At 59.0% G+C, this 24,632-nt stretch overlaps 2 protein-coding genes across 2 annotated transcripts in view; one reads left to right on the top strand and one right to left on the bottom strand.

Annotated features, from left to right (window-relative positions):
- KAT8 (lysine acetyltransferase 8) overlaps positions 1-19,746 on the top strand; it is a 41,651-nt gene extending 21,905 nt beyond the window's left edge. The window contains exons 8-13 of the mRNA XM_046905068.1: positions 1,436-1,576; positions 5,700-5,793; positions 11,006-11,156; positions 14,875-15,029; positions 15,118-15,231; positions 15,334-19,746. Of these exons, the coding sequence (XP_046761024.1) occupies positions 1,436-1,576; positions 5,700-5,793; positions 11,006-11,156; positions 14,875-15,029; positions 15,118-15,182 (606 nt within the window). The 3' untranslated portion in view covers positions 15,183-15,231; positions 15,334-19,746. The remainder of the gene's footprint in view (positions 1-1,435; positions 1,577-5,699; positions 5,794-11,005; positions 11,157-14,874; positions 15,030-15,117; positions 15,232-15,333) is intronic.
- LOC121108153 (cold shock protein CS66-like) lies at positions 15,424-19,571 on the bottom strand. The gene is made up of 7 exons (XM_040655062.1): positions 19,517-19,571; positions 19,294-19,331; positions 19,110-19,256; positions 18,976-19,058; positions 18,626-18,886; positions 16,779-16,950; positions 15,424-15,720 (listed from the first exon to the last, which is right to left on the bottom strand). Exons 1-7 carry the CDS (start codon positions 19,569-19,571, stop codon positions 15,424-15,426), a joined length of 1,053 nt encoding a protein of 350 aa, XP_040510996.1.
- Positions 19,747-24,632: the final 4,886 nt, after the last annotated feature.

Raw genomic sequence — 24,632 nt, 5'->3', positions numbered from 1 at the left:
AACGTCAACCAGAGGGGTCATAGGGATGGCGACACCTTATTGCCATGCATGGACACGTGGTGACATGGAGGTGACAGATGATGGCATGGGCTCACATGTGATGACACAGAGGTGACATGGAGGTGACACGTGATGACACAGAGGCGACATGGAGGTGACACGGAGGTGCCATGGACCATCAGGTCCTCCACCACCGCCTCCTCTCATTGGCCAACGTCAACTAGAGGTGTCATAGGGATGGCGACACGGTGTCGCCATACGTGGACATGTAGTGACATGGAGGTGACATGTGATGACATGGAGGTGACATGGGGTGACACGGAGGTGACACGGAGGTGCCATGGGCCGTCAGGTCCTCCACGACCGCCTCCTCTCATTGGCCAACGTCAACCAGAGGGGTCATAGGGATGGCGACACGGTGTTGCCATACGTGGACACGTGATTACATGGAGGTGACATGGAGGTGACACGGAGGTGCCATGGGCCATCAGGTCCTCCACCACCGCCTCCTCTCATTGGCCAACGTCAACCAGAGGGGTCATAGGGATGGCGACACCGTATTGCCATGCATGGACACGTGGTGACATGGAGGTGACAGATGATGGCATGGGCTCACATGTGATGACACAGAGGTGACATGGAGGTGACACGTGATGACACAGAGGTGACATGGAGGTGACACGGAGGTGCCATGGGCCATCAGGTCCTCCACCACCGCCTCCTCTCATTGGCCAGCGTCAACCAGAGGGGTCATAGGGATGGCGACACGGTATTGCCACGCATGGACACGTGGTGACATGGGCTGACACGTGATGACATGGAGGTGACACAGAGATGACACGGAGGTGACACGGAGGTGCCGTGGGCCATCAGGTCCTCCACCATCGCCTCCTCACATTGGCCAACGTCAACCAGCGGGGTCATGGGGATGGCGACATGGTGTTGCCATACGTGGACATGTGGTGACATGTGATGACATGGAGCTGACATGTGATGACACGGAGGTGACATGAGGTGACACGGAGGTGGCATGTGATGACGTGGAGGTGACACGGAGGTGACACGGAGGTGCCATGGACCATCAGGTCCTCCACCACCGCCTCCTCTCATTGGCCAACGTCAACCAGAGGGGTTATAGGGATGGCGACACGGTGTCGCCATACGTGGACATGTAGTGACATGGAGGTGACATGTGATGACATGGAGGTGACATGGGGTGACACAGAGGTGACACGGAGGTGCCATGGGCCATCAGGTCTTCCACGACCGCCTCCTCTCATTGGCCAATGTCAACCAGAGGTGTCATAGAGATGGCGACACCTTGTTGCCATACGTGGACCTGCGGTGGTGTGTCCCCGTGGTGGGGTGACATGGCGGTGGTGACCCCGTGTGACACCTATCTGTCCCCCCCCCCCCCCCTCCCCGACCCCCCCAGATCTACTGCCAGAACCTCTGCCTGCTGGCCAAGCTGTTCCTGGACCACAAGACGCTGTACTTCGACGTGGAGCCCTTCGTTTTCTACCTGCTGACCGAGGTGGACCGCCAGGGAGCCCACATTGTGGGGTACTTCTCCAAGGTGACAACTTCGGGGGGGGGTGGGGGGGACAGCAGGGACACTGCCGGGTTGTGTTGTTGTCGCTGTGTTGTGTTGTCGCTGTGTTGTGTTGTTACCGTGTTGTGTTGTTGGCGTGTTGTGTCGTTACTGTGTTGTGTTGTTGTCACTGTGTTGTGTTCTTGCTGTGTTGTGGTGTCGCTGTGTTGTGTTATCACTGTGTTGTGTTGTTGCTGTGCTGTGTTGTTACCGTGTTGTGTTGTTGGCATGTTGTGTTGTTGGCATGTTGTGTTGTTGCTGTGTTGTGTTGTTGTTACCGTGTTGCGTTGTCGCTGTGTTGCATTGTCGCTGTGTTGTGTTGTTGCTGTGTTGCGTTGTCGCTGTGTTGCGTTGTCGCTGTGTTGTGTTGTTACCGTGTTGTGTTGTCACTGTGTTGTGTTGTTGCTGTGCTGTGTTGCTGTGTTGTTACCATGTTGTGTTGTTGGCGTCTTGTGTTGTTACTGTGTTGTGTTGTCACTGTGTTGTGGTGTTGCTGTGCTGTGTTGCTGTGTTGTTACCGTGTTGTGTTGTTACCGTGTTGTGTTGTTACCGTGTTGTGTTGTCGCTGTGTTGTGTTGTTGTCACCATGTCATGTTGCTGTGTTGTGTTGTTGCTGTGTTGTGTTGTCGCTGTGTTGTGTTATCACTGTGTTGTGTTATCACTGTGTTGTGTTGTTACCGTGTTGTGTTGTTGCTGTGTTGTGTTGTTGCTGTGTTGTGTTGTTGCTGTGTTGTGTTGTTGTTACCGTGTTGTGTTGTTGCTGTGTTGTGTTGCCGCTTTGTTGCGTTGTCGCTGTGTTGCGTTGTCACTGTGTTGTGTTGTCGCTGTGTTGTGTTGTTACCGTGTTGTGTTGTCACTGTGTTGTGTTGTTGCTGTGCTGTGTTGCTGTGTTATTACCATGTTGTGTTGTTGGCGTCTTGTGTTGTTACTGTGTTGTGTTGTCACTGTGTTGTGGTGTTGCTGTGCTGTGTTGCTGTGTTGTTACCATGTTGTGTTGTTACCGTGTTGTGTTGTTGCTGTGTTGTGTTGTTGTCACCATGTCATGTTGCTGTGTTGTGTTGTTGCTGTGTTGTGTTGTTGTCGCTGTGTTGTGTTGTTACCGTGTTGTGTTGTTACCGTGTTGTGTTGTTACCGTGTTGTGTTGTTGCTGTGTTGTGTTGTTGCTGTGTTGTGTTGTTGCTGTGTTGTGTTGTTGCTGTGTTGTGTTGTTGTTACCGTGTTGTGTTGTTGCTGTGTTGTGTTGCCGCTTTGTTGCGTTGTCGCTGTGTTGTGTTGTCACTGTGTTGTGTTGTTGCTGTGCTGTGTTGCTGTGTTATTACCATGTTGTGTTGTTGGCGTCTTGTGTTGTTACTGTGTTGTGTTGTCACTGTGTTGTGGTGTTGCTGTGCTGTGTTGCTGTGTTGTTACCGTGTTGTGTTGTTGGCGTCTTGTGTTGTTGCTGTGTTGTGTTGTTGTCGCTGTGTTGTGTTGTCACTGTGTTGTGTTGTCACTGTGTTGTGTTGTCGCTGTGTTGTGTTGTTGCTGTGTTGTGTTGTTGTCACTGTGTTGTGTTGTTGCTGTGTTGTGTTGTTGTCACTGTGTTGTGTTATCGCTGTGTTGTGTTGTTACCGTGTTGTGTTGTTGGCGTGTTGTGCTGTTGTTACCGTGTTGTGTTGTTGGCATGTTGTGTTGTTTGCATGTTGTGTTGTTGCTGTGTTGCGTTGTTGCTGTGTTGCGTTGTTGCTGTGTTGCGTTGTTGCTGTGTTGTGTTGTTGGCGTGTTGTGTTGTTGCTGTGTTGTGTTGTTGCTGTGTTGTGTTGTTGCTGTGTTGTGTCATTGCTGTGTTGTGTTGTTGTCACCATGTTGTGTTGTTGCGGTGTTGTCGTGTTGTGTTGTTACTGTGTTGTGTTGTTGTCACCACGTTGTGTCGTTGCTGTGTTGTGGTGTTGTCGTGTTGTGTTGTTGTCACCGTGCTGTGTTGTTGTCACTGCATTGTGTTGTTGTTGTGTTGTTGTGTTGCTGTCCCCCCATTGTTGTGTTGCTGTCCCCCCATTGTTGCATTGTTGTGTTGCTGTCCCCCCATTGTTGTGTTGCTGTCCCCCCATAGTTGCATTGTTGTGTTGTTGTCAACCCATTGTTGCGTTACTGTCACCCCATCGTTGTGTTGTTGTGTTGTTGTCACCCCAGCGTTGTGCTGTGTTGTTGTGTTGTTGTCACCCCAGTGTTGTGCTGTGTTGTTGTGTTGTTGTCATCCCATTGTTGTGTTGCTGTCACCCCAGCGTTGCATTGTTGTGTTGTTGTGTTGTTGTCATCCCATTGTTGTGTTGTTGTGTTGTTGTCACCCCAGCGTTGTGCTGTGTTGTTGTGTTGTTGTCACCCCAGTGTTGTGCTGTGTTGTTGTGTTGTTGTCACCCCATTGCTGTGTTGCTGTTACCCCATTGTTGCGTTGCTGTCACCCCATCGTTGTGTTGTTGTGTTGTTGTCACCCCATTGTTGCTGTGTTGTTGTGTTGTTGTCCCCCCATTGTTGTGTTGTTGTCCCCCCATTGTTGTGTTGCTGTCACCCCATTGTTGTGTTGTTGTTGTTGTGTTGCTGTCACCCCATTGTTGTGTTGCTGTCACCCCATTGTTGCATTGTTGTGTTGTTGTGTTGCTGTCCCCCCATAGTTGCGTTGTTGTGTTGTTGTCAACCCATTGTTGTGTTACTGTCACCCCATTGTTGTATTGTTGTGTTGCTGTTACCCCATTGTTGCGTTGCTGTCACCCCATCGTTGTGTTGTTGTGTTGTTGTCACCCCATTGTTGCTGTGTTGTTGTGTTGTTGTCACCCCAGTGTTGTGCTGTGTTGTTGTGTTGTTGTCCCCCCATTGTTGTGTTGTTGTCCCCCCATTGTTGTGTTGCTGTCACCCCATTGTTGTGTTGTTGTTGTTGTGTTGCTGTCACCCCATTGTTGTGTTGCTGTCACCCCATTGTTGCATTGTTGTGTTGTTGTGTTGCTGTCCCCCCATAGTTGCGTTGTTGTGTTGTTGTCACCCCGTTGTTGTGTTGTTGTCACCCCATTGTTGCATTGTTGTGTTGTTGTCACCCCATTGCTGTGTTGCTGTTACCCCATTGTTGCGTTGCTGTCACCCCATCGTTGTGTTGTTGTGTTGTTGTCACCCCATTGTTGCTGTGTTGTTGTGTTGTTGTCACCCCATTGTTGTGCTGTGGTGTTGTGTTGTTGTCCCCCCATTGTTGTGTTGCTGTCACCCCATTGTTGCATTGTTGTGTTGTTGCGTTGCTGTCCCCCCATAGTTGCGTTGTTGTGTTGCTGTTACCCCATTGTTGTGTTGCTGTCACCCCATCGTTGCGTTGTTGTGTTGTTGTCACCCCATTGTTGTGTTACTGTCACCCCATTGTTGCATTGTTGTGTTGCTGTTACCCCATTGTTGCGTTGCTGTCACCCCATCGTTGTGTTGTTGTGTTGTTGTCACCCCAGCGTTGTGCTGTGTTGTTGTGTTGTTGTCATCCCATTGTTGTGTTGCTGTCACCCCATTGTTGTGTTGTTGTTGTTGTGTTGTTGTCCCCCCATTGTTGTGTTGCTGTCACCCCATTGTTGCATTGTTGTGTTGTTGCGTTGCTGTCCCCCCATAGTTGCGTTGTTGTGTTGTTGTCACCCCGTTGTTGTGTTGTTGTCACCCCATTGTTGCATTGTTGTGTTGTTGTCACCCCATTGCTGTGTTGCTGTTACCCCATTGTTGCGTTGCTGTCACCCCATCGTTGTGTTGTTGTGTTGTTGTCACCCCATTGTTGCTGTGTTGTTGTGTTGTTGTCACCCCAGTGTTGTGCTGTGGTGTTGTGTTGTTGTCCCCCCATTGTTGTGTTGTTGTCCCCCCATTGTTGTGTTGCTGTCACCCCATTGTTGCATTGTTGTGTTGTTGCGTTGCTGTCCCCCCATAGTTGCGTTGTTGTGTTGTTGTCCCCCCATTGTTGTGTTGCTGTCACCCCATTGTTGTGTTGTTGTTGTTGTGTTGTTGTCCCCCCATTGTTGTGTTGCTGTCACCCCATAGTTGCGTTGTTGTGTTGTTGTCACCCCATTGTTGTGTTGCTGTCCCCCCATAGTTGCGTTGTTGTGTTGTTGTCACCCCGCAGGAGAAGGAGTCCCCCGATGGGAACAACGTTGCCTGCATCCTCACGCTGCCGCCGTACCAACGCCGCGGATACGGGAAGTTCCTCATCGCCTTCAGTGAGCGTCGGGGGCAACGGGGGGCAATTGGGGGCAACTGGGGGGAATTGAGGGACAACTGTGGACAACTGGGGGCAATTGAGGGCAACTGGGGGCAATTGAAGGACAACGGGGGGCAATTGGGGGCAATTGAGGGCAACTGGGGGCATTTGGGGGCAATTGAGAGACAACCGGGGACAATGGGGGGCAATGGGGGACAATTGAGGGCGACTGGGGGCAATTGGGGACAACTGGGGGCAATTGAGGGGCAATTGGGGGCAATTGAGGGCAACTGGGGCAATGGGGGGCAATTGTGGGACAACCGGGGACAATGGGGGGCAATGGGGGGCAATTGAGGGTGGCTGGGGGCAATTTGGGATAATTGGTGGCAATTGAGGGGCAATTAGGGGCAATTGAGGGACAACTGAGGGCAATTGGGGACAACTGGGGGCAATTGAGGGCAACTGGGGGCAATTGAAGGACAACGGGGGGCAATTGGGGGCAATTGAGGGCAACTGGGGGCATTTGGGGGCAATTGAGGGACAACTGGGGACAATGGGGGGCAATTGAGGGCAACTGGGGGCATTTGGGGGCAATTGAGGGACAATCTGGGGCAATTGAGGGACAACTGGGGGCAACTGGGGTCAACATGGGGCAATTAGGGGCAATTGAGGGCAACTGGGGGCATTTGGGGGCAATTGAGGGACAACCGGGGACAATGGGGGGCAATGGGAGGCAATTGAGGGCAAACTGGGGGCAATTTGGGATAATTGGGGGCAATTGAGGGTCAATTTGGGGCATTTGAGGGACAACTGAGGGCAATTGGGGACCACTGGGGGCAACTGGGGGCAATTGAGAGACAACGGGGGGCAATTGGGGGCAATTGAGGGCAACTGGGGGCAATTGAGGGCAACTGGGGGCAATTTGGGATAATTGGGGGCAATTGAGGGACAACAGGGGGCAATTGAGGGACAACAGGGGGCAATTGGGGACAATTGGGGGCAACTGGGGACAACTGGGGGCAACTGGGGGCAATTGAAGGACAACGGGGGGCAATTGGGGGCAATTGAGGGCAACTGGGGGCATTTGGGGGCAATTGAGGGACAATCTGGGGCAATTGAGGGACAACTGGGGGCAACTGGGGGGCAATGGGGGGCAATTGAGGGTGGTTGGGGATAATTGGGGGCAATTGAGGGACAATTGGGGGCAATTGAGGGCAACTGGGGACAATTGGGGGCATTTGGGGCCATTTGGGGCCAATTTGGGACCGTTTAGGGTCCATTTAGTGCCATGTAGGGTCCTGTGGGTATATTTAGGGTCAATTTGGGGCCATTGAGGACCCTTTTGGGGCCATTGAGGTCCATTTTGGGGCCATTTGGGGCCACTGAGTGTCCATTTAGGGCCATTGAGTGCCATTAGGGTCCATTTAGGGTCCATTTAGGGTCCATGTAGGACCACTTTAGGACCAATTTGGAACCATTGAGGACCGTTTTGGGGCCATTGAGTGCCCATAGGGCCGATGTGGGGCGGATGTGGGGCCATATGGGCCCATATGGGGCAGATGTTGGGCCATATGGGGCCATATGGGGCCGATGTGGGGCCATATGGGGCCGATGTGGGGCCATTTGGGGCCACTTAGTGTCCATTTGGGGCCATTGAGTGCCCTTAGGGCCAATGTGGGGCCATATGGGGCCGATGTGGGGCAGTATGGGGCCATTGAGTGCCCTTAGGGCCGCTGTGGGGGCATATGGGGCCGATGTGGGGCCATATGGGGTGAATGTGGGGCCATTTGGGGCCACTTAGTGTCCATTTGGGGCCATTGAGTGCCATTAGGGTCCATTTAGGGTCCATTTAGGGCCATTGAGTGCCATTAGGGTCCATTTAGGGTCCATTAAGGGCCATTGAGTGCCATTTGGGTCCATTTAGGGTCCATGTAGGACCACTTTAGGACCAATTTGGAACCATTGAGGACCGTTTTGGGGCCATTGAGGACCGTTTGGGGGGTCATTGAGGACCGTTTTGGGGCCATTGAGAATCAATTTGGGGCCATTGAGTGCCCTTAGGGCTGATGTGGCGCCATATGGGGTGGATGTGGACCATATGGGTCCGATGTGGGGCCATACGGGGCCGATATTGGGCCATATGGGGCCAATGTGGGGCCGATGTGGGGCTGTATGGGGCTGATGTGGGGCCGTATGGGGCCACTTAGTGTCCATTTGGGGCCATTGAGTGCCTTTGGGGCCAATGTGGGGCCATATGGGGCCATATGGGACGGATGTGGGGCCATATGGGGCAGATGTGGGGCCATATGGGGCCATATGGGGCGGATGTGGGGCCATATGGGGCCATATGGGGCGGATGTGGGGCCGTATGGGGCCATATGGGGCAGGTGTGGGACCATATGGGGCCATATGGGGTGGGTGTGGGGCCATATGGGGCCGATGTGGGGCCATTTGGGTCCACTTAGTGTCTATTTGGGGCCATTGAGTGCCCTTAGGGCCAATGTGGGGCCGTATGGGTCCAATGTGGGGCCATATGGGACCAATGTGGGGCCATTTGGGTCCACTTAGTGTCTATTTGGGGCCATTGAGTGCCTTTAGGGCCAATGTGGGGCCATATGGGGCCATATGGGGCGGATGTGGGGCCATATGGGGTGGATGTGGGGCCATATGGGGCCATATGAAGCGGATGTGGGGCCATATGGGGCCGCTGTGGGGCCATATGGGACCGATGTGGGGCCATTTGGGGCCACTTAGTGTCCATTTGGGGCCATTGAGTGCCATTAGGGTCCATTTAGGGTCCATTTAGGGCCATTGAGTGCCATTAGGGTCCATTTAGGGTCCATTTGGGGCCATTGAGTGCCATTAGGGTCCATTTAGGGTCCATGTAGGACCACTTTAGGACCATTCTGGGGCCATTGAGTGCCCATAGGGCTGATGTGGGGCGGATGTGGGGCCACATGGGGCTGATGTTGGGCCATATGGGGCTGATGTGGGGCCGATGTGGGGCCATATGGGGCCATATGGGGCTGCTGTGGGGCCATATGGGGCTGCTGTGGGGCCATATGGGGTGGCTGTGGGGCCATATGGGGCCATATGGGGCGGCTGTGGGGCCATATGGGGCCATATGGGGTGGCTGTGGGGCCATATGGGGCCATATGGGGCGGCTGTGGGGCCATATGGGGCCATATGGGGCGGCTGTGGGGCGGTATGGGGCCATATGGGGTGGCTGTGGGGCCATATGGGGCCATATGGGGCGGATGTGGGGCCATATGGGGCCGACGTGGGGCCATTTGGGTCCACTTAGTGTCTATTTGGGGCCATTGAGTGCCCTTAGGGCCAATGTGGGGCCGTATGGGTCTGCTGTGGGGCCATATGGGGCTGATGTGTGGCCATATGGGGCCATATGGGGCTGATGTGGGGCCGTATGGGGCCATATGGGGCGGATGTGGGGCCATATGGGGCCATATGGGGTGGCTGTGGGGCCGTATGGGGCCACATGGGGCTGATGTGGGGCCATATGGGGCCATATGGGGCTGATGTGGGGCCGTATGGGGCCATATGGGGCGGCTGTGGGGCCATATGGGGCCATATGGGGTGGATGTGTGGCCATATGGGGCCATATGGGGTGGCTGTGGGGCCGTATGGGGCCATTTGGGTCTACTTAGTGTCCATTTGGGGCCATTGAGTGCCCTTAGGGCCAATGTGGGGCCATATGGGGCGGATGTGGGGCCATGTGGGGCGGATGTGGGGCCATATGGGGCCATATGGGGCCATATGGGGCAGATGTGGGGCCATATGGGACCGATGTGGGGCCATATGGGGCCGATGTGGGGCCATTTGGGTCCACTTAGTGTCCATTTGGGGCCATTGAGTACCCTTAGGGCCAATGTGGGGCCATATGGGGTGGATGTGGGGCCATATGGGGCGGATGTGGGGCCATATGGGACCGATGTGGGGCCATATGGGACCGATGTGGGGCCATTTGGGTCCACTTAGTGTCCATTTGGGGCCATTGAGTGCCCTTAGGGCCAATGTGGGGCCATATGGGGTGGATGTGGGGCCACATGGGGCTGATGTGGGGCCATATGGGGCCATATGGGGCCGCTGTGGGGCCGTATGGGGCCATATGGGGCGGATGTGGGGCCATATGGGGCCATATGGGGCAGATGTGTGGCCATATGGGGCCATATGGGGTGGCTGTGGGGCCGTATGGGGCCATATGGGGCCGATGTGGGGCCGTATGGGGCCACTTAGTGTCCATTTGGGGCCATTGAGTGCCCTTAGGGCCGATGTGGGGCCCTATGGGGCTGATGTGCGTCCATATGGGGCTGATATGGGGCCGATGTGGGGCCATTTGGGGCCACTTATTGTCCATGTGGGGCCATTGAGTGTCCTTCGGGCCGATGTGGGGCCATATGGGGCCGATGTGGGGCCGATGTGGGGCCATATGGGGCGGCTGTGGGGCCATATGGGGCGGATGTGGGGCCGTATGGGGCCATATGGGGTGGCTGTGGGGCCATATGGGGCCATATGGGGTGGCTGTGGGGCCATATGGGGCCATATGGGGCGGATGTGGGGCCATATGGGGTGGCTGTGGGGCCGTATGGGGCCATATGGGGCGGATGTGGGGCCGTATGGGGCCATATGGGGTGGCTGTGGGGCCATATGGGGCCATATGGGGCGGATGTGGGGCCATATGGGGTGGCTGTGGGGCTGTATGGGGCCATATGGGGCGGATGTGTGGCCATATGGGGCCATATGGGGCGGATGTGGGGCCATATGGGGCAGATGTGTGGCCATATGGGGCCATATGGGGCGGCTGTGGGGCCATATGGGGCCATATGGGGCGGCTGTGGGGCGGTATGGGGCCATATGGGGTGGCTGTGGGGCCATATGGGGCCATATGGGGCGGATGTGGGGCCATATGGGGCCGATGTGGGGCCATTTGGGTCCACTTAGTGTCTATTTGGGGCCATTGAGTGCCCTTAGGGCCAATGTGGGGCCGTATGGGTCTGCTGTGGGGCCATATGGGGCTGATGTGTGGCCATATGGGGCCATATGGGGCTGATGTGGGGCCGTATGGGGCCATATGGGGTGGCTGTGGGGCCGTATGGGGCCACATGGGGCTGATGTGGGGCCGTATGGGGCCACATGGGGCTGATGTGGGGCCGTATGGGGCCATATGGGGCTGATGTGGGGCCGCTGTGGGGCCGCTGTGGGGCCGCCTGCAGGTTATGAGCTGTCGAAGCTGGAGAGCACCGTGGGGTCCCCCGAGAAACCGCTGTCGGATTTGGGCAAACTGAGCTACCGCAGCTACTGGAGCTGGGTGCTGCTCGAGATCCTGCGCGACTTCCGCGGCACGCTGTCCATCAAGGACCTCAGGTACACCACCGTGGCACCAGTATGGCACCAGTCACACCAGTATGGGACCAGTATGGGATCGGTTACACCAGTATGGCACCAGTCACACCAGTATGGGACCAGTTACACCAGTATGGGACCAGTATGGGGTCAGTATGGGGTCAGTATGATGGACGCTGTCCATCAAGGACCTCAGGTACACCACTATGGCACCAGTCACACCAGTATGGCACCAGTTACACCAGTATGGGACCGGTATGGGACCAGTTACACCAGTATGGGACCGGTATGGCACCAGTTACACCAGTATGGGGTCAGTATGATGGACGCTGTCCATCAAGGACCTCAGGTACACCACCATGGCACCAGTATGGCACCAGTCACACCAGTATGGGACCGGTATGGGGTCAGTATGGGGCCTGTTACACCAGTATGGGACCGGTATGGGGTCAGTATGGGGTCAGTATGGGGTCAGTATGATGGACGCTGTCCATCAAGGACCTCAGGTACACCACCGTGGCACCAGTCACACCAGTATGGCACCAGTATGGGACCAGTATGGGGTCAGTTACACCAGTATGGCACCAGTTACACCAGTATGGGATCGGTTACACCAGTATGGGACCAGTTACACCAGTATGGGACCAGATACACCAGTATAGGATCGGTTACACCAGTATGGGACCGGTATGGGGTCAGTATGATGGACGCTGTCCATCAAGGACCTCAGGTACACCACTATGGCACCAGTATGGCACCAGTCACACCAGTATGGCACCAGTATGGGACCAGTCACACCAGTATGGCACCAGTTACACCAGTATGGCACCAGTCACACCAGTATGGCACCAGTACGGGACCGGTATGGGGCCAGTTACACCAGTATGGGACCGGTATGGGACCAGTTACACCAGTATGGGATCGGTATGGGGTCAGTATGGGGTCAGTATGATGGACGCTGTCCATCAAGGACCTCAGGTACACCACCATGGCACCAGTCACACCAGTATGGGGCCAGTTACACCAGTATGGGACCAGTTACACCAGTATGGCACCAGTATGGGATCGGTTACACCAGTATGGGACCGGTATGGGGTCAGTATGATGGACGCTGTCCATCAAGGACCTCAGGTACACCTCTATGGGGCCGGTTACACCAGTATGGCACCAGTATGGGGTCAGTTACACCAGTATGGGACCAGTTACACCAGTATGGGACCAGTATGGGACCAGTATGGGGCCAGTTACACCAGTACAGGACCAGTATGGGACCAGTACGGGGTCTGTATGATGGACGCTGTCCATCAAGGACCTCAGGTACACCAGTATGGCACCAGTCACACCAGTATGGCACCAGTTACACCAGTATGGGACCGGTATGGGACCAGTTACACCTCTATGGGACCAGTATGGGACCAGTTACACCAGTGTGGGACCGGTATGGGACCAGTATGGGGTCTGTTACACCAGTATGGGACCAGTATGGGGCCAGTTACACCACTATGGGACCAGTTACACCAGTATGGGACCAGTTACACTAGTATGGGACCAGTATGGAACCAGTATGGGACCAGTTACACCAGTATGGGACCGGTATGGGACCAGTTACACCAGTATGGGACCAGTATGGGGCCAGTTACACCAGTATGGGACCAGTTACAGTTCCTCCCAGTCCCTCCCAGTATATCCCAGTCCCTCCCACTCCCTCCCTACAGCCCCCCATTCCCTCCCAGTATATCCCAGTCCCTCCCAGTTCTCCCTCACTCCCCTCCACTCCCCCCCACTTCCCCCCAGACCCTCCCACTCCCCCCCCCATTCCCTCCCAGTATATCCCAGTCCTTCCCAGTATATCCCAGTATATCCCACTCCCTCCCAGTCCCCCCCATTCCCTCCCACTCCACTCCCCCCCACTCCCTCCCAGTCCCTCCCAGTATATCCCAGTCCCTCCCATTCCCTCCCAGTATATCCCAGTCCCTCCCAGTTCCCTCCCAGTCCCCCCCCCTCCCATTCCATCCCAGTCCCTCCCAGTATATCCCAGTTCCCTCCCACTCCCTCCCAGTCCCTCCCATTCCATCCCAGTCCCTCCCAGTCTGTCCCAGTCCCCCCCATTCCCTCCCAGCCCCTCCCATTCCCCCCCACTCCCCCCCCTCCCTCCCATTCCCTCCCAGTTCCCTCCCAGTCCCTCCCAGTGTATCCCAGTATATCCCAGTCCCCCCCATTCCCTCCCAGTCCCTCCCAGTATATCCCAGTCTATCCCAGTTCCCCCCCACTCCCCCCCCTCCCTCCCAGTTCCCTCCCAGTCCCTCCCAGTCCATCCCAGTATATCCCAGTTCCCTCCCAGTCCCTCCCAGTCCATCCCAGTATATCCCAGTTCCCTCCCATTCCCCCCCACTCCCCCCCCACTCCCTTCCACTCCCTCCCAGTATATCCCAGTCCTTTCCACTCCCTCCCAGTATATTCCAGTCCCTCCCAGTTCCCCCCGACTCTCCCCCCCTCCCTCCCAGTCCCTCCCAGTCTGTCCCAGTCCCTCCCAGTCCCCCCCACTTCCCCCCCCTCCCTCCCATTCCCTCCCAGTCCCTCCCAGTATATCCCAGTCCCTCCCAGTCCCCCCCACTCCCCTCCCAGCTTCCCCCCCTCCCTCCCAGTCCCTCCCAGTCCCTTCCAGTTCCCTCCCAGTCCCTCCCAGTCCATTCCAGTCCCTCCCAGTCCCTCCCAGTTCTCTCCCAGTCCCTCCCAGTCCCTCCCATTCCCTCCCAGTCCCTCCCAGTATATCCCAGTCCCCCCCAGTCCCTCCCAGTCCCTCCCAGTTCTCTCCCAGTCCATCCCAGTCCCTCCCAGTCCCTCCCAGTTCTCTCCCAGTCCATCCCAGTCCCTCCCATTCCCTCCCAGTTCCGTCCCAGTTCCCTCCCACTCCCTCCCAGTCCATCCCAGTCCCTCCCAGTATATCCCAGTTCCCTCCCACTCCCTCCCATTCCCTCCCAGTCCCTCCCAGTCCCTCCCAGTATATCCCAGTCCCCCCCAGTCCCCCCCACTCCCCTCCCAGCTTCCCCCCCTCCCTCCCAGTCCATCCCAGTCCCTCCCAGTCCCTCCCAGTCCGTCCCAGTCCCCCCCCCCTCCCTCCCAGTCCGTCCCATTTCCCTCCCAGTCCCTCCCAGTCCATCCCAGTCCCTCCCAGTCCCTCCCAGTTCCCTCCCAGTCCCTTCCAGTTCCCTCCCAGTCCCTCCCAGTCCCTCCCAGTTCTCTCCCAGTCCGTCCCAGTCCCTCCCAGTCCCTCCCATTCCCTCCCAGTTCCCTCCCAGTCCCTCCCAGTCCCTCCCAGTATATCCCAGTCCCCCCCAGTCCCTCCCATTCCCTCCCAGTTCCGTCCCAGTTCCCTCCCAGTCTCTCCCAGTTCTCTCCCAGTCCGTCCCAGTTCCCTCCCACTCCCTCCCAGTCCCTCCCAGTTCTCTCCCAGTCCGTCCCAGTTCCCTCCCATTCCCTCCCAGTCCCTCCCATTCCCTCCCATTCCCTCCCAGTTCCCTCCCAGTCCCTCCCAGTCCCTCCCAGTCCATCCCAGTCCCTCCCAGTCCCTCCCAGTTCTCTCCCAGTCCATCCCAGTTCCCTCCCAGTCCCTCCCAGTCCCTCCCATTCCCTCCCAGTTCCGTCCCAGTTCCCTCCCAGTCCCCCCCAGTCCCTCCCAGTCCCTCCCAGTCCCTCCCAGTCCGTCCCAGTTTGTCCCAGTTCCCCCCGTCCCCCGCAGCCAGATGACGAGCATCACGCAGACGGACATCATCAGCACCCTGCAGTCGCTCAACATGGTGAAGTACTGGAAGGGGCAGCACGTCATCTGCGTCACCCCCAAACTGGTGGAGGAGCACCTCAAAAGCGCCCAGTACAAGAAGCCCCCCATCACCGGTAATTAACGTGGCGACCGTCCTTAACGAACCCCGCCTTCGTTAGCTCGCCCTCCGCTAATGACGCCTTGCTTTCTTGCGGCCCGCAGTCGATTCCATCTGCCTGCGTTGGGCTCCGCCGAAGCACAAACAGGCGAAGCTGCCCAAGAAGTGACGCCCACCGCCGCCAGCGGCACCCATGGGTGCCCCCAACACCCAATGGGGTCACCTTATAGCGTCCCCAGCACCCATGGGTGCCCCCAACACCCAACGGGGTCACCTTATAGCATCCCCAGCACCCATGGGTGCCCCCAACACCCAACGGGGTCACCTCTATGCGTCCCCAGCACCCATGGGTGCCCCCAACACCCAGCAGTGTCCCCAACACCCATGGGTGCCCCCAACACCCAACGGGGTCACCTTATAGCATCCCCAACACCCATGGGTGCCCCCAACACCCATCGGCGTCCCCAGCACCCATGGGTGCCCCCAGAGCCCAATGGTGTCACCTTTATGCGTCCCCAGCACCCATGGGTGCCCCCAACGCCCATCAGTGTCACCTTCAGGTGTCCCCAGCACCCATGGGTGCCCCCAACACCCAATGGGGTCACCTTCAGGTGTCCCCAGCACCCATGGGTGCCCCCAACACCCAACGGGGTCACCTTATAGCGTCCCCAGCACCCATGGGTGCCCCCAACACCCAATGGGGTCACCTTATAGCATCCCCAGCACCCATGGGTGCCCCCAACACCCAGCAGTGTCCCCAGCACCCATGGGTGCCCCCAACACCCATCAGTGTTGCCTCTATGTGACCCCAGCACCTGTGGGTGCCCCCAACACCCAATGGGGTCACCTTATAGCGTCCCCAGCACCCATGGGTGCCCCCAACACTCAATGGGGTCACCTTATAGCATCCCCAGCACCCATGGGTGCCCCCAACACCCAATGGGGTCACCTTCAGGTGTCCCCAGCACCCATGGGTGCCCCCAGAGCCCAATGGTGTCACCTTTATGCGTCCCCAGCACCCATGGGTGCCCCCAACACCCAATGGGGTCACCTTATAGCATCCCCAGCACCCATGGGTGCCCCCAACGCCCATTGGAGTCACCTTTATGCGTCCCCAGCACCCATGGGTGCCCCCAACGCCCAATGGTGTCACCTTAAAGTGTCCCCAGCACCCATGGGTGCCCCCAACACCCAACGGGGTCACCTTATAGCATCCCCAGCACCCATGGGTGCCCCCAACACCCAATGGGGTCACCTCTATGTGACCCCAGCACCCATGGGTGCCCCCAACACCCAACGGGGTCACCTTATAGCGTCCCCAGCACCCATGGGCGCCCCCAACACCCAATGGTGTCACCTCTATGTGTCCCCAGCACCCATGGGTGCCCCCAACGCCCATCAGTGTCACCTTTATGCGTCCCCAGCACCCATGGGTGCCCCCAAAGCCCAATGATGTCACCTTAAAGTGTCCCCAGCACCCATGGGTGCCCCCAACACCCAATGGGGTCACCTTATAGCATCCCCAGCACCCATGGGTGCCCCCAACACCCATCAGTGTCACCTCTATGTGTCCCCAGCACCCATGGGTGCCCCCAACACCCAATGGTGTCACCTCTATGTGTCCCCAGCACCCATGGGTGCCCCCAACGCCCATCAGTGTCACCTTTATGCGTCCCCAGCACCCATGGGTGCCCCCAACACCCAATGGTGTCACCTTTATGCGTCCCCAGCACCCATGGGTGCCCCCAACACCCAACGGGGTCACCTTATAGCGTCCCCAGCACCCATGGGTGCCCCCAACACCCAATGGGGTCACCTTATAGCGTCCCCAGCACCCATGGGTGCCCCCAACACCCAACGGGGTCACCTTATAGCGTCCCCAGCACCCATGGGTGCCCCCAACACCCAATGGGGTCACCTTCAGGTGTCCCCAGCACCCATTGATGTCACCTTTATGCGTCCCCAGCACCATGGGTGCCCCCAACACCCATCAGTGTCCCCAGCACCCATGGGTGCCCCCAAAGCCCATCCGTGTCACCTTCAGGTGTCCCCAACGCCCATCAGTGTCACCTTTATGCGTCCCCAGCACCCATGGGTGCCCCCAACACCCAATGGGGTCACCTCTATGTGTCCCCAGCACCCATGGGTGCCCCCAACACCCATCAGTGTCACCTCTATGTGTCCCCAGCACCCATGGGTGCTCCCAACACCCAACGGGGTCACCTTATAGCGTCCCCAGCACCCATGGGTGCCCCCAACACCCAATGGGGTCACCCCTATGTGTCCCCAGCACCCATGGGTGCCCCCAGAGCCCAATGGTGTCACCTTTATGCGTCCCCAGCACCCATGGGTGCCCCCAACACCCATCAGTGTCGCCTCTATGTGACCCCAGCACCCATGGGTGCCCCCAACACCCAATGGGGTCACCTTATAGCATCCCCAGCACCCATGGGTGCCCCCAACACCCAACGGGGTCACCTTATAGCATCCCCAGCACCCATGGGTGCCCCCAACACCCATCGGCGTCCCCAGCACCCATGGGTGCCCCCAACACCCAACGGGGTCACCTCTATGCGTCCCCAGCACCCATGGGTGCCCCCAACACTCAATGGGGTCACCTTATAGCATCCCCAGCACCCATGGGTGCCCCCAACACCCAATGGGGTCACCTTATAGCGTCCCCAGCACCCATGGGTGCCCCCAACACCCATCAGTGTCCCCAGCACCCATGGGTGCCCCCAAAGCCCATCCGTGTCACCTTCAGGTGTCCCCAACGCCCATCAGTGTCACCTTTATGCGTCCCCAGCACCCATGGGTGCCCCCAACACCCAATGGGGTCACCTCTATGTGTCCCCAGCACCCATGGGTGCCCCCAACACCCATCAGTGTCACCTCTATGTGTCCCCAGCACCCATGGGTGCTCCCAACACCCAACGGGGTCACCTTATAGCGTCCCCAGCACCCATGGGTGCCCCCAACACCCAATGGGGTCACCCCTATGTGTCCCCAGCACCCATGGGTGCCCCCAGAGCCCAATGGTGTCACCTTTATGCGTCCCCAGCACCCATGGGTGCCCCCAACACCCATCAGTGTCGCCTCTATGTGACCCCAGCACCCATGGGTGCCCCCAACACCCAATGGGGTCACCTTATAGCATCCCCAGCACCCATGGGTGCCCCCAACACCCAACGGGGTCACCTTATAGCATCCCCAGCACCCATGGGTGCCCCCAACACCCATCGGCGTCCCCAGCACCCATGGGTGCCCCCAACACCCAACGGGGTCACCTCTATGCGTCCCCAGCACCCATGGGTGCCCCCAACACTCAATGGGGTCACCTTATAGCATCCCCAGCACCCATGGGTGCCCCCAACACCCAATGGGGTCACCTTATAGCGTCCCCAGCACCCATGGGTGCCCCCAACACCCAATGGGGTCACCTTATAGCATCCCCAGCACCCATGGGTGCCCCCAACACCCAACGGGGTCACCTTATAGCGTCCCCAGCACCCATGGGTGCCCCCAAAGCCCAATGGTGTCACCTTCAGGCGTCCCCAGCACCCATGGGTGCCCCCAACACCCATCAGTGTCACCTCTATGTGTCCCCAGCACCCATGGGTGCCCCCAACACCCAATGGGGTCACCTCTATGTGTCCCCAGCACCCATGGGTGCCCCCAACGCCCATCAGTGTCACCTTCAGGTGTCCCCAGCACCCATGGGTGCCCCCAACACCCAATGGGGTCACCTTCAGGTGTCCCCAGCACCCATGGGTGCCCCCAACACCCAACGGGGTCACCTTATAGCGTCCCCAGCACCCATGGGTGCCCCCAACACCCAATGGGGTCGCCTTTATGTGTCCCCAGCACCCATGGGTGCCCCCAACACCCATCAGTGTCCCCAGCACCCATGGGTGCCCCCAACACCCAACGGGGTCACCTTATAGCGTCCCCAGCACCCATGGGTGCCCCCAAAGCCCAATGGTGTCACCTTCAGGCGTCCCCAGCACCCATGGGTGCCCCCAACACCCATCAGTGTCACCTCTATGTATCCCCAGCACCCATGGGTGCCCCCAACACTCAATGGGGTCGCCTTTATGTGTCCCCAGCACCCATGGGTGCCCCCAACACCCAACGGGGTCACCTTATAGCATCCCCAGCACCCATGGGTGCCCCCAACACCCATCCCTGTCACCTTCAGGTGTCCCCAGCACCCATTGATGTCACCTTTATGCGTCCCCAGCACCATGGGTGCCCCCAACACCCATCAGTGTCCCCAGCACCCATGGGTGCCCCCAAAGCCCATCCGTGTCACCTTCAGGTGTCCCCAACGCCCATCAGTGTCACCTTTATGCGTCCCCAGCACCCATGGGTGCCCCCAACACCCAATGGGGTCACCTTATAGCGTCCCCAGCACCCATGGGCGCCCCCAACACCCATCGGGGTCACCTCTATGTGTCCCCAGCACCCATGGGTGCCCCCAACACCCAATGGTGTCACCTCTATGTGTCCCCAGCACCCATGGGTGCCCCCAACACCCATCAGTGTCCCCAGCACCCATGGGTGCCCCCAAAGCCCATCCGTGTCACCTCTATGTGTCCCCAACGCCCATCAGTGTCACCTTTATGCATCCCCAGCACCCATGGGTGCCCCCAAAGCCCAATGATGTCACCTTAAAGTGTCCCCAGCACCCATGGGTGCCCCGCGCTGTTCGGGCCATAAAGTGGAAGGCGGAACTCTTGGAGTGCTCAGTGGTTTCATTGGGGTTCGTTTTGGGGTGAAATGAGGCATTTTTGGGGTGCTGAGATGTTCCGGGGGCTGCGGTTCGCGATGGGTGACACCGAGGGGGGGTCCGGTGGTGGCTTTGGGGTCAAATGGGGTGGTTTTGGGGTGTTCACCCACACAAGGTGCCATAATTGGGGTCCAGAGCCACCTTTGGGTGCCACCACCCCTATAGGGTGCCATAAATGGGGTCCACTGCCCCATAAATGGGGTCCAGAGCCTCATAAATGAGGTCCAGAGCCCCCCCTGGGTGCCATAAATGGGGTCCACTGCCCCATAAATGGGGTCCAGAGCCCCCCTTGGCTGCCCCCACCCGCATAGGGTGCCATAAACGGGGTCCAGAGCCCCATAAATGGGGTCCGGAGCCCCCATAGGGTGCCATAAATGGGGTCCAGAGCCCCATAAATGGGGTCCGGAGCCCCCATAGGGTGCCATAAACGGGGTCCAGAGCCCCATAAACGGGGTCCAGAGCCCCCATAGGGTGCCATAAATGGGGTCCAGGGCCCCATAAATGGGGTCCAGAGCCCCCATAGGGTGCCATAAATCGGGTCCAGAGCCCCATAAATGGGGTCCAGAGCCCCCCCTTGGCTGCCCCCACCCCCATAGGGTGCCATAAACGGGGTCCAGAGCCCCATAAACGCGGTCCAGAGCCACCATTGGGTGCCATAAATGGGGTCCACTGCCCCATTAATGGAGTCCAGAGCCCCCCATGGGTGCCATAAATGGGGTCCAGAGCCCCCCTTGGCTGCCCTCACCCCCATAGGGTGCCATAAGTGGGATCCAGAGCCACCTTTGGGTGCCACCACCCCCAATGGGTGCCATAAATGGGGTCCACAGCCCCATAAGTGGGGTCCAGAGCCCCCCTTGGCTGCCCCTACCCCCACTGGGTGCCAGAATTGGGGTCCAGAGCCCCATAAATGGGGTCCAGAGCCCCCATAGGGTGCCATAAATGGGGTCCAGAGCCCCATAAATGGGGTCCAGAGCCCCCATAGGGTGCCATAAATGGGGTCCACTACCCCATAAATGGGGTCCAGAGCCCCCACTGGGTGCCAGAATTGGGGTCCAGAGCCCCATAAATGGGGTCCAGAGCCCCCATAGGGTGCCATAAATGGGGTCCAGAGCCCCATAAATGGGGTCCAGAGCCCCCATAGGGTGCCATAAATGGGGTCCAGAGCCCCATAAATGGGGTCCAGAGCCCCCCTTGGCTGCCCCCACCCCCATGGGTGCCATAAACGGGGTCCACAGCCCCATAAATGGGGTCCAGAGCCCCCCCTTGGCTGCCCCCACCCCCATAGGATGCTATAAGTGGGGTGCAGAGCCCCATAAATGGGGTCCAGAGCCCCCACTGGGTGCCATAAATGGGGTCCAGACCCCCCTTTGGCTGCCCCCACCCCCATAGGGTGCCATAAATGGGGTCCACTGCTCCATTGTGTGCCATAAATGGGGTCCACAGCCCCATAAATGGGGTCCAGAGCCCCCCTTGGCTGCCCCCACCCCCATAGGGTGCCATAAGTGGGGTCCAGAGCCACCTTTGGGTGCCGCCATCACCCCCAATGGGTGCCATAAATGGGGCCCACTGGCCCATAAATGGGGACCAGAGCCCCCATAGGGTGCCATAAATGGGGTCCAGACCCCCCCTTTGCTGCTCCCTCCCCCATTGGGTGCCATAAATGGGGTCCAGAGCCCCATAAATGGGGTCCAGAGCCCCCATAGGGTGCCATAAATGGGGTCCAGAGCCCCATAAATGGGGTCCAGAGCCCCCCTTGGCTGCCCCCACCCCCATGGGTGCCATAAACGGGGTCCACAGCCCCATAAATGGGGTCCAGAGCCCCCCCTTGGCTGCCCCCACCCCCATAGGATGCTATAAGTGGGGTGCAGAGCCCCATAAATGGGGTCCAGAGCCCCCACTGGGTGCCATAAATGGGGTCCAGACCCCCCTTTGGCTGCCCCCACCCCCATAGGGTGCCATAAATGGGGTCCACTGCTCCATTGTGTGCCATAAATGGGGTCCACAGCCCCATAAATGGGGTCCAGAGCCCCCCTTGGCTGCCCCCACCCCCATAGGGTGCCATAAGTGGGGTCCAGAGCCACCTTTGGGTGCCGCCATCACCCCCAATGGGTGCCATAAATGGGGCCCACTGGCCCATAAATGGGGACCAGAGCCCCCATAGGGTGCCATAAATGGGGTCCAGACCCCCCCTTTGCTGCTCCCTCCCCCATTGGGTGCCATAAATGGGGTCCAGAGCCCCATAAATGGGGTCCAGAGCCCCCAATGGGTACCATAAGTGGGGTCCAGACCCCCCCTTGGCTGCCCCCACCCCCATAGGGTGCCATAAATGGGGTCCAGCGCCCCCATAGGGTGCCATAAACGGGGTCCAGAGCCCCCACTGGGTGCCATAAATGGGGTCCAGACCCCCCCTTGGCTGCCCCCACCCCCATAGGGTGCCATAAATGGGGTCCACTGCTCCACTGTGTGCCATAAATGGGGTCCACAGCCCCATAAATGGGGTCCAGAGCCCCCCTTGGCTGCCCCCACCCCCATAGGGTGCCATAAGTGGGGTCCAGAGCCACCTTTGGGTGCCGCCATCACCCCCAATGGGTGCCATAAATGGGGCCCACTGGCCCATAAATGGGGACCAGAGCCCCCATAGGGTGCCATAAATGGGGTCCAGACCCCCCCTTGGCTGCTCCCTCCCCCATTGGGTGCCATAAATGGGGTCCAGAGCCCCATAAATGGGGTCCAGAGCCCCCAATGGGTACCATAAATGGGGTCCAGACCCCCCCTTGGCTGCCCCCACCCCCATAGGGTGCCATAAATGGGGTCCAGCGCCCCCATAGGGTGCCATAAACGGAGTCCAGAGCCTCCATTGGGTGCCATCATTCATTGTGGGTGCCATAAATGGGGTCCAGCGCCCCCATAGGGTGCCATAATTGGGGGTCCAGACCCCCCCCTTTCCCCCCGCCCCCCCATCCTTCCAAAACAGAACCTTCATACCCCCCTCACCCCCCCCCCACCTCACCCCCCCCCCCCAACCACATCACCCCCCCATCCCCCACCCCATCACCCCCCCAACCACCACCACCACCCCCACCACCACCCCCACCACCCCCACCCGAACCCCATCAGCCCCATCGGTAATGCCGGGGTTGGGGGGCAGCGGACGCGCCCACATCCCCCCCCCATCCCCCTCCCCGTATCCCCCCTCCCCGTATCCCCCCTCCCTCTCCTCCTCCCCGCAGGGGCTGCCGTCGTCCTCATCTTCGGGGCCGGCTTCGATTTCGGGGTGCCGTAGGGGAGCTTCGGGGACGATGGTGGTGATCCAGGAGGTGTGAGCCGCAGTTCGGGTGTACACCCCGGGCCTCCCGGGGAGACCGCACGCCTCCCCCCAACTGACGATGCCGGCCAGGAGCCACGTGTCGCCCACCAGGCACGACAGGGGGCCGCCCGAATCGCCCTGCGGGGGGGGGGGGGGGGGGAATAAAGGAGGGAGGGGGGGAGTGAGGGGGGTGGGATATGGGGGGGGGGTGGAGGACTTGCTTGGAGCATCTTGGAGGACTTTGGGCGTCCTGGAGGACTTGGGGGGGCAGTCCTGGAGGACTTTGGGGGGGGGTCCTGGAGGACTTTGGGCATCCTGGAGGACTTTGAGCATCTTGGAGGACTTTGGGTATCCTGGAGGACTTACTTGGGGGGGGGGCCTGGAGGACTTTGAGGGGGGGGGTCCTGGAGGACTTTGAGCATCCTGGAGGACTTTGAGCATCCTGGAGGACTTTGGGTATCCTGGAGGACTTACTTAGGGGGGGGGGCCTGGAGGACTTTGGGGGTCCCGGAGGACTTTGGGCATCCTGGAGGACTTTGGGGGGGGGGTCCTGGAGGACTTTGGGCATCCCGGAGGACTTTGGGGGGGGTCCTGGAGGACTTTGGGGGGGGTCCTGGAGGAATTTGGGGGGGGGTCCTGGAGGACTTTGGGGGGGCAGTCCTGGAGGACTTTGAGCATCCTGGAGGACTCTGAGCATCCCGGAGGACTTTGGGGGGGGGCAGTCCTGGAGGACTTTGAGCATCTTGGAGGACTTTGGGCATCCTGGAGGACTTTGGGGGGGTCCTGGAGGACTTTGGGGGGGTCCCGGAGGACTTTGAGCATCCTGGAGGACCCTGGATATCCTGGAGGACTCGGGGGGGGGGGTCCTGGAGGACTTTGGGGGGGATCTTGCGGGACTTTGAGCATCCTGGAGGACTTTGGGGGGGTCCTGGAGGACTCTGAGCATCCCGGAGGACTTTGGGGGCAGTCCTGGAGGACTTTGGGCATCCTGGAGGACTTACTTAGGAGGGGGGCCTGGAGGACTTTGCGGGGGTCCTGGAGGACTTTGAGCATCCTGGAGGACTTTGGGGGCAGTCCTGGAGGACTTTGGGGGGGGTCCTGGAGGACTTTGGGGGGCAGTCCTGGAGGACTTTGAGCATCCTAGAGGACTTTGGGGGGGGGGTCCCGGAGGACTTTGAGCATCCTGGAGGACTTTGGGGGGGTCCTGGAGGACTTTGAGCATCCTGGAGGACTTTGGGTATCCTGGAGGACTTTGGGGGGGTCCTGGAGGACTTCGGGGGGCTCCTGGAGGACTTTGGGGGGGGTCCTGGAGGACTTTGAGCATCCTGGAGGACTTTGGGGGCAGTCCTGGAGGACTTTGGGGCAGTCCTGGAGGACTTCGAGCATCCTGGAGGACTTTGGGGGCAGTCCTGGAGGACTTTGGGGCAGTCCTGGAGGACTTCGAGCATCCTGGAGGACTTTGGGGGCAGTCCTGGAGGACTTTGGGGCAGTCCTGGAGGACTTCGAGCATCCTGGAGGACTTT

The sequence above is a fragment of the Gallus gallus genome, chromosome 36 (assembly GCF_016699485.2).
Source record: "Gallus gallus isolate bGalGal1 chromosome 36, bGalGal1.mat.broiler.GRCg7b, whole genome shotgun sequence".
Lineage (NCBI taxonomy): Eukaryota > Metazoa > Chordata > Aves > Galliformes > Phasianidae > Gallus > Gallus gallus.
The sequence above is the reverse complement of the archived record's forward strand: the minus strand, read 5'-3'. Positions and strand labels throughout refer to the sequence as shown.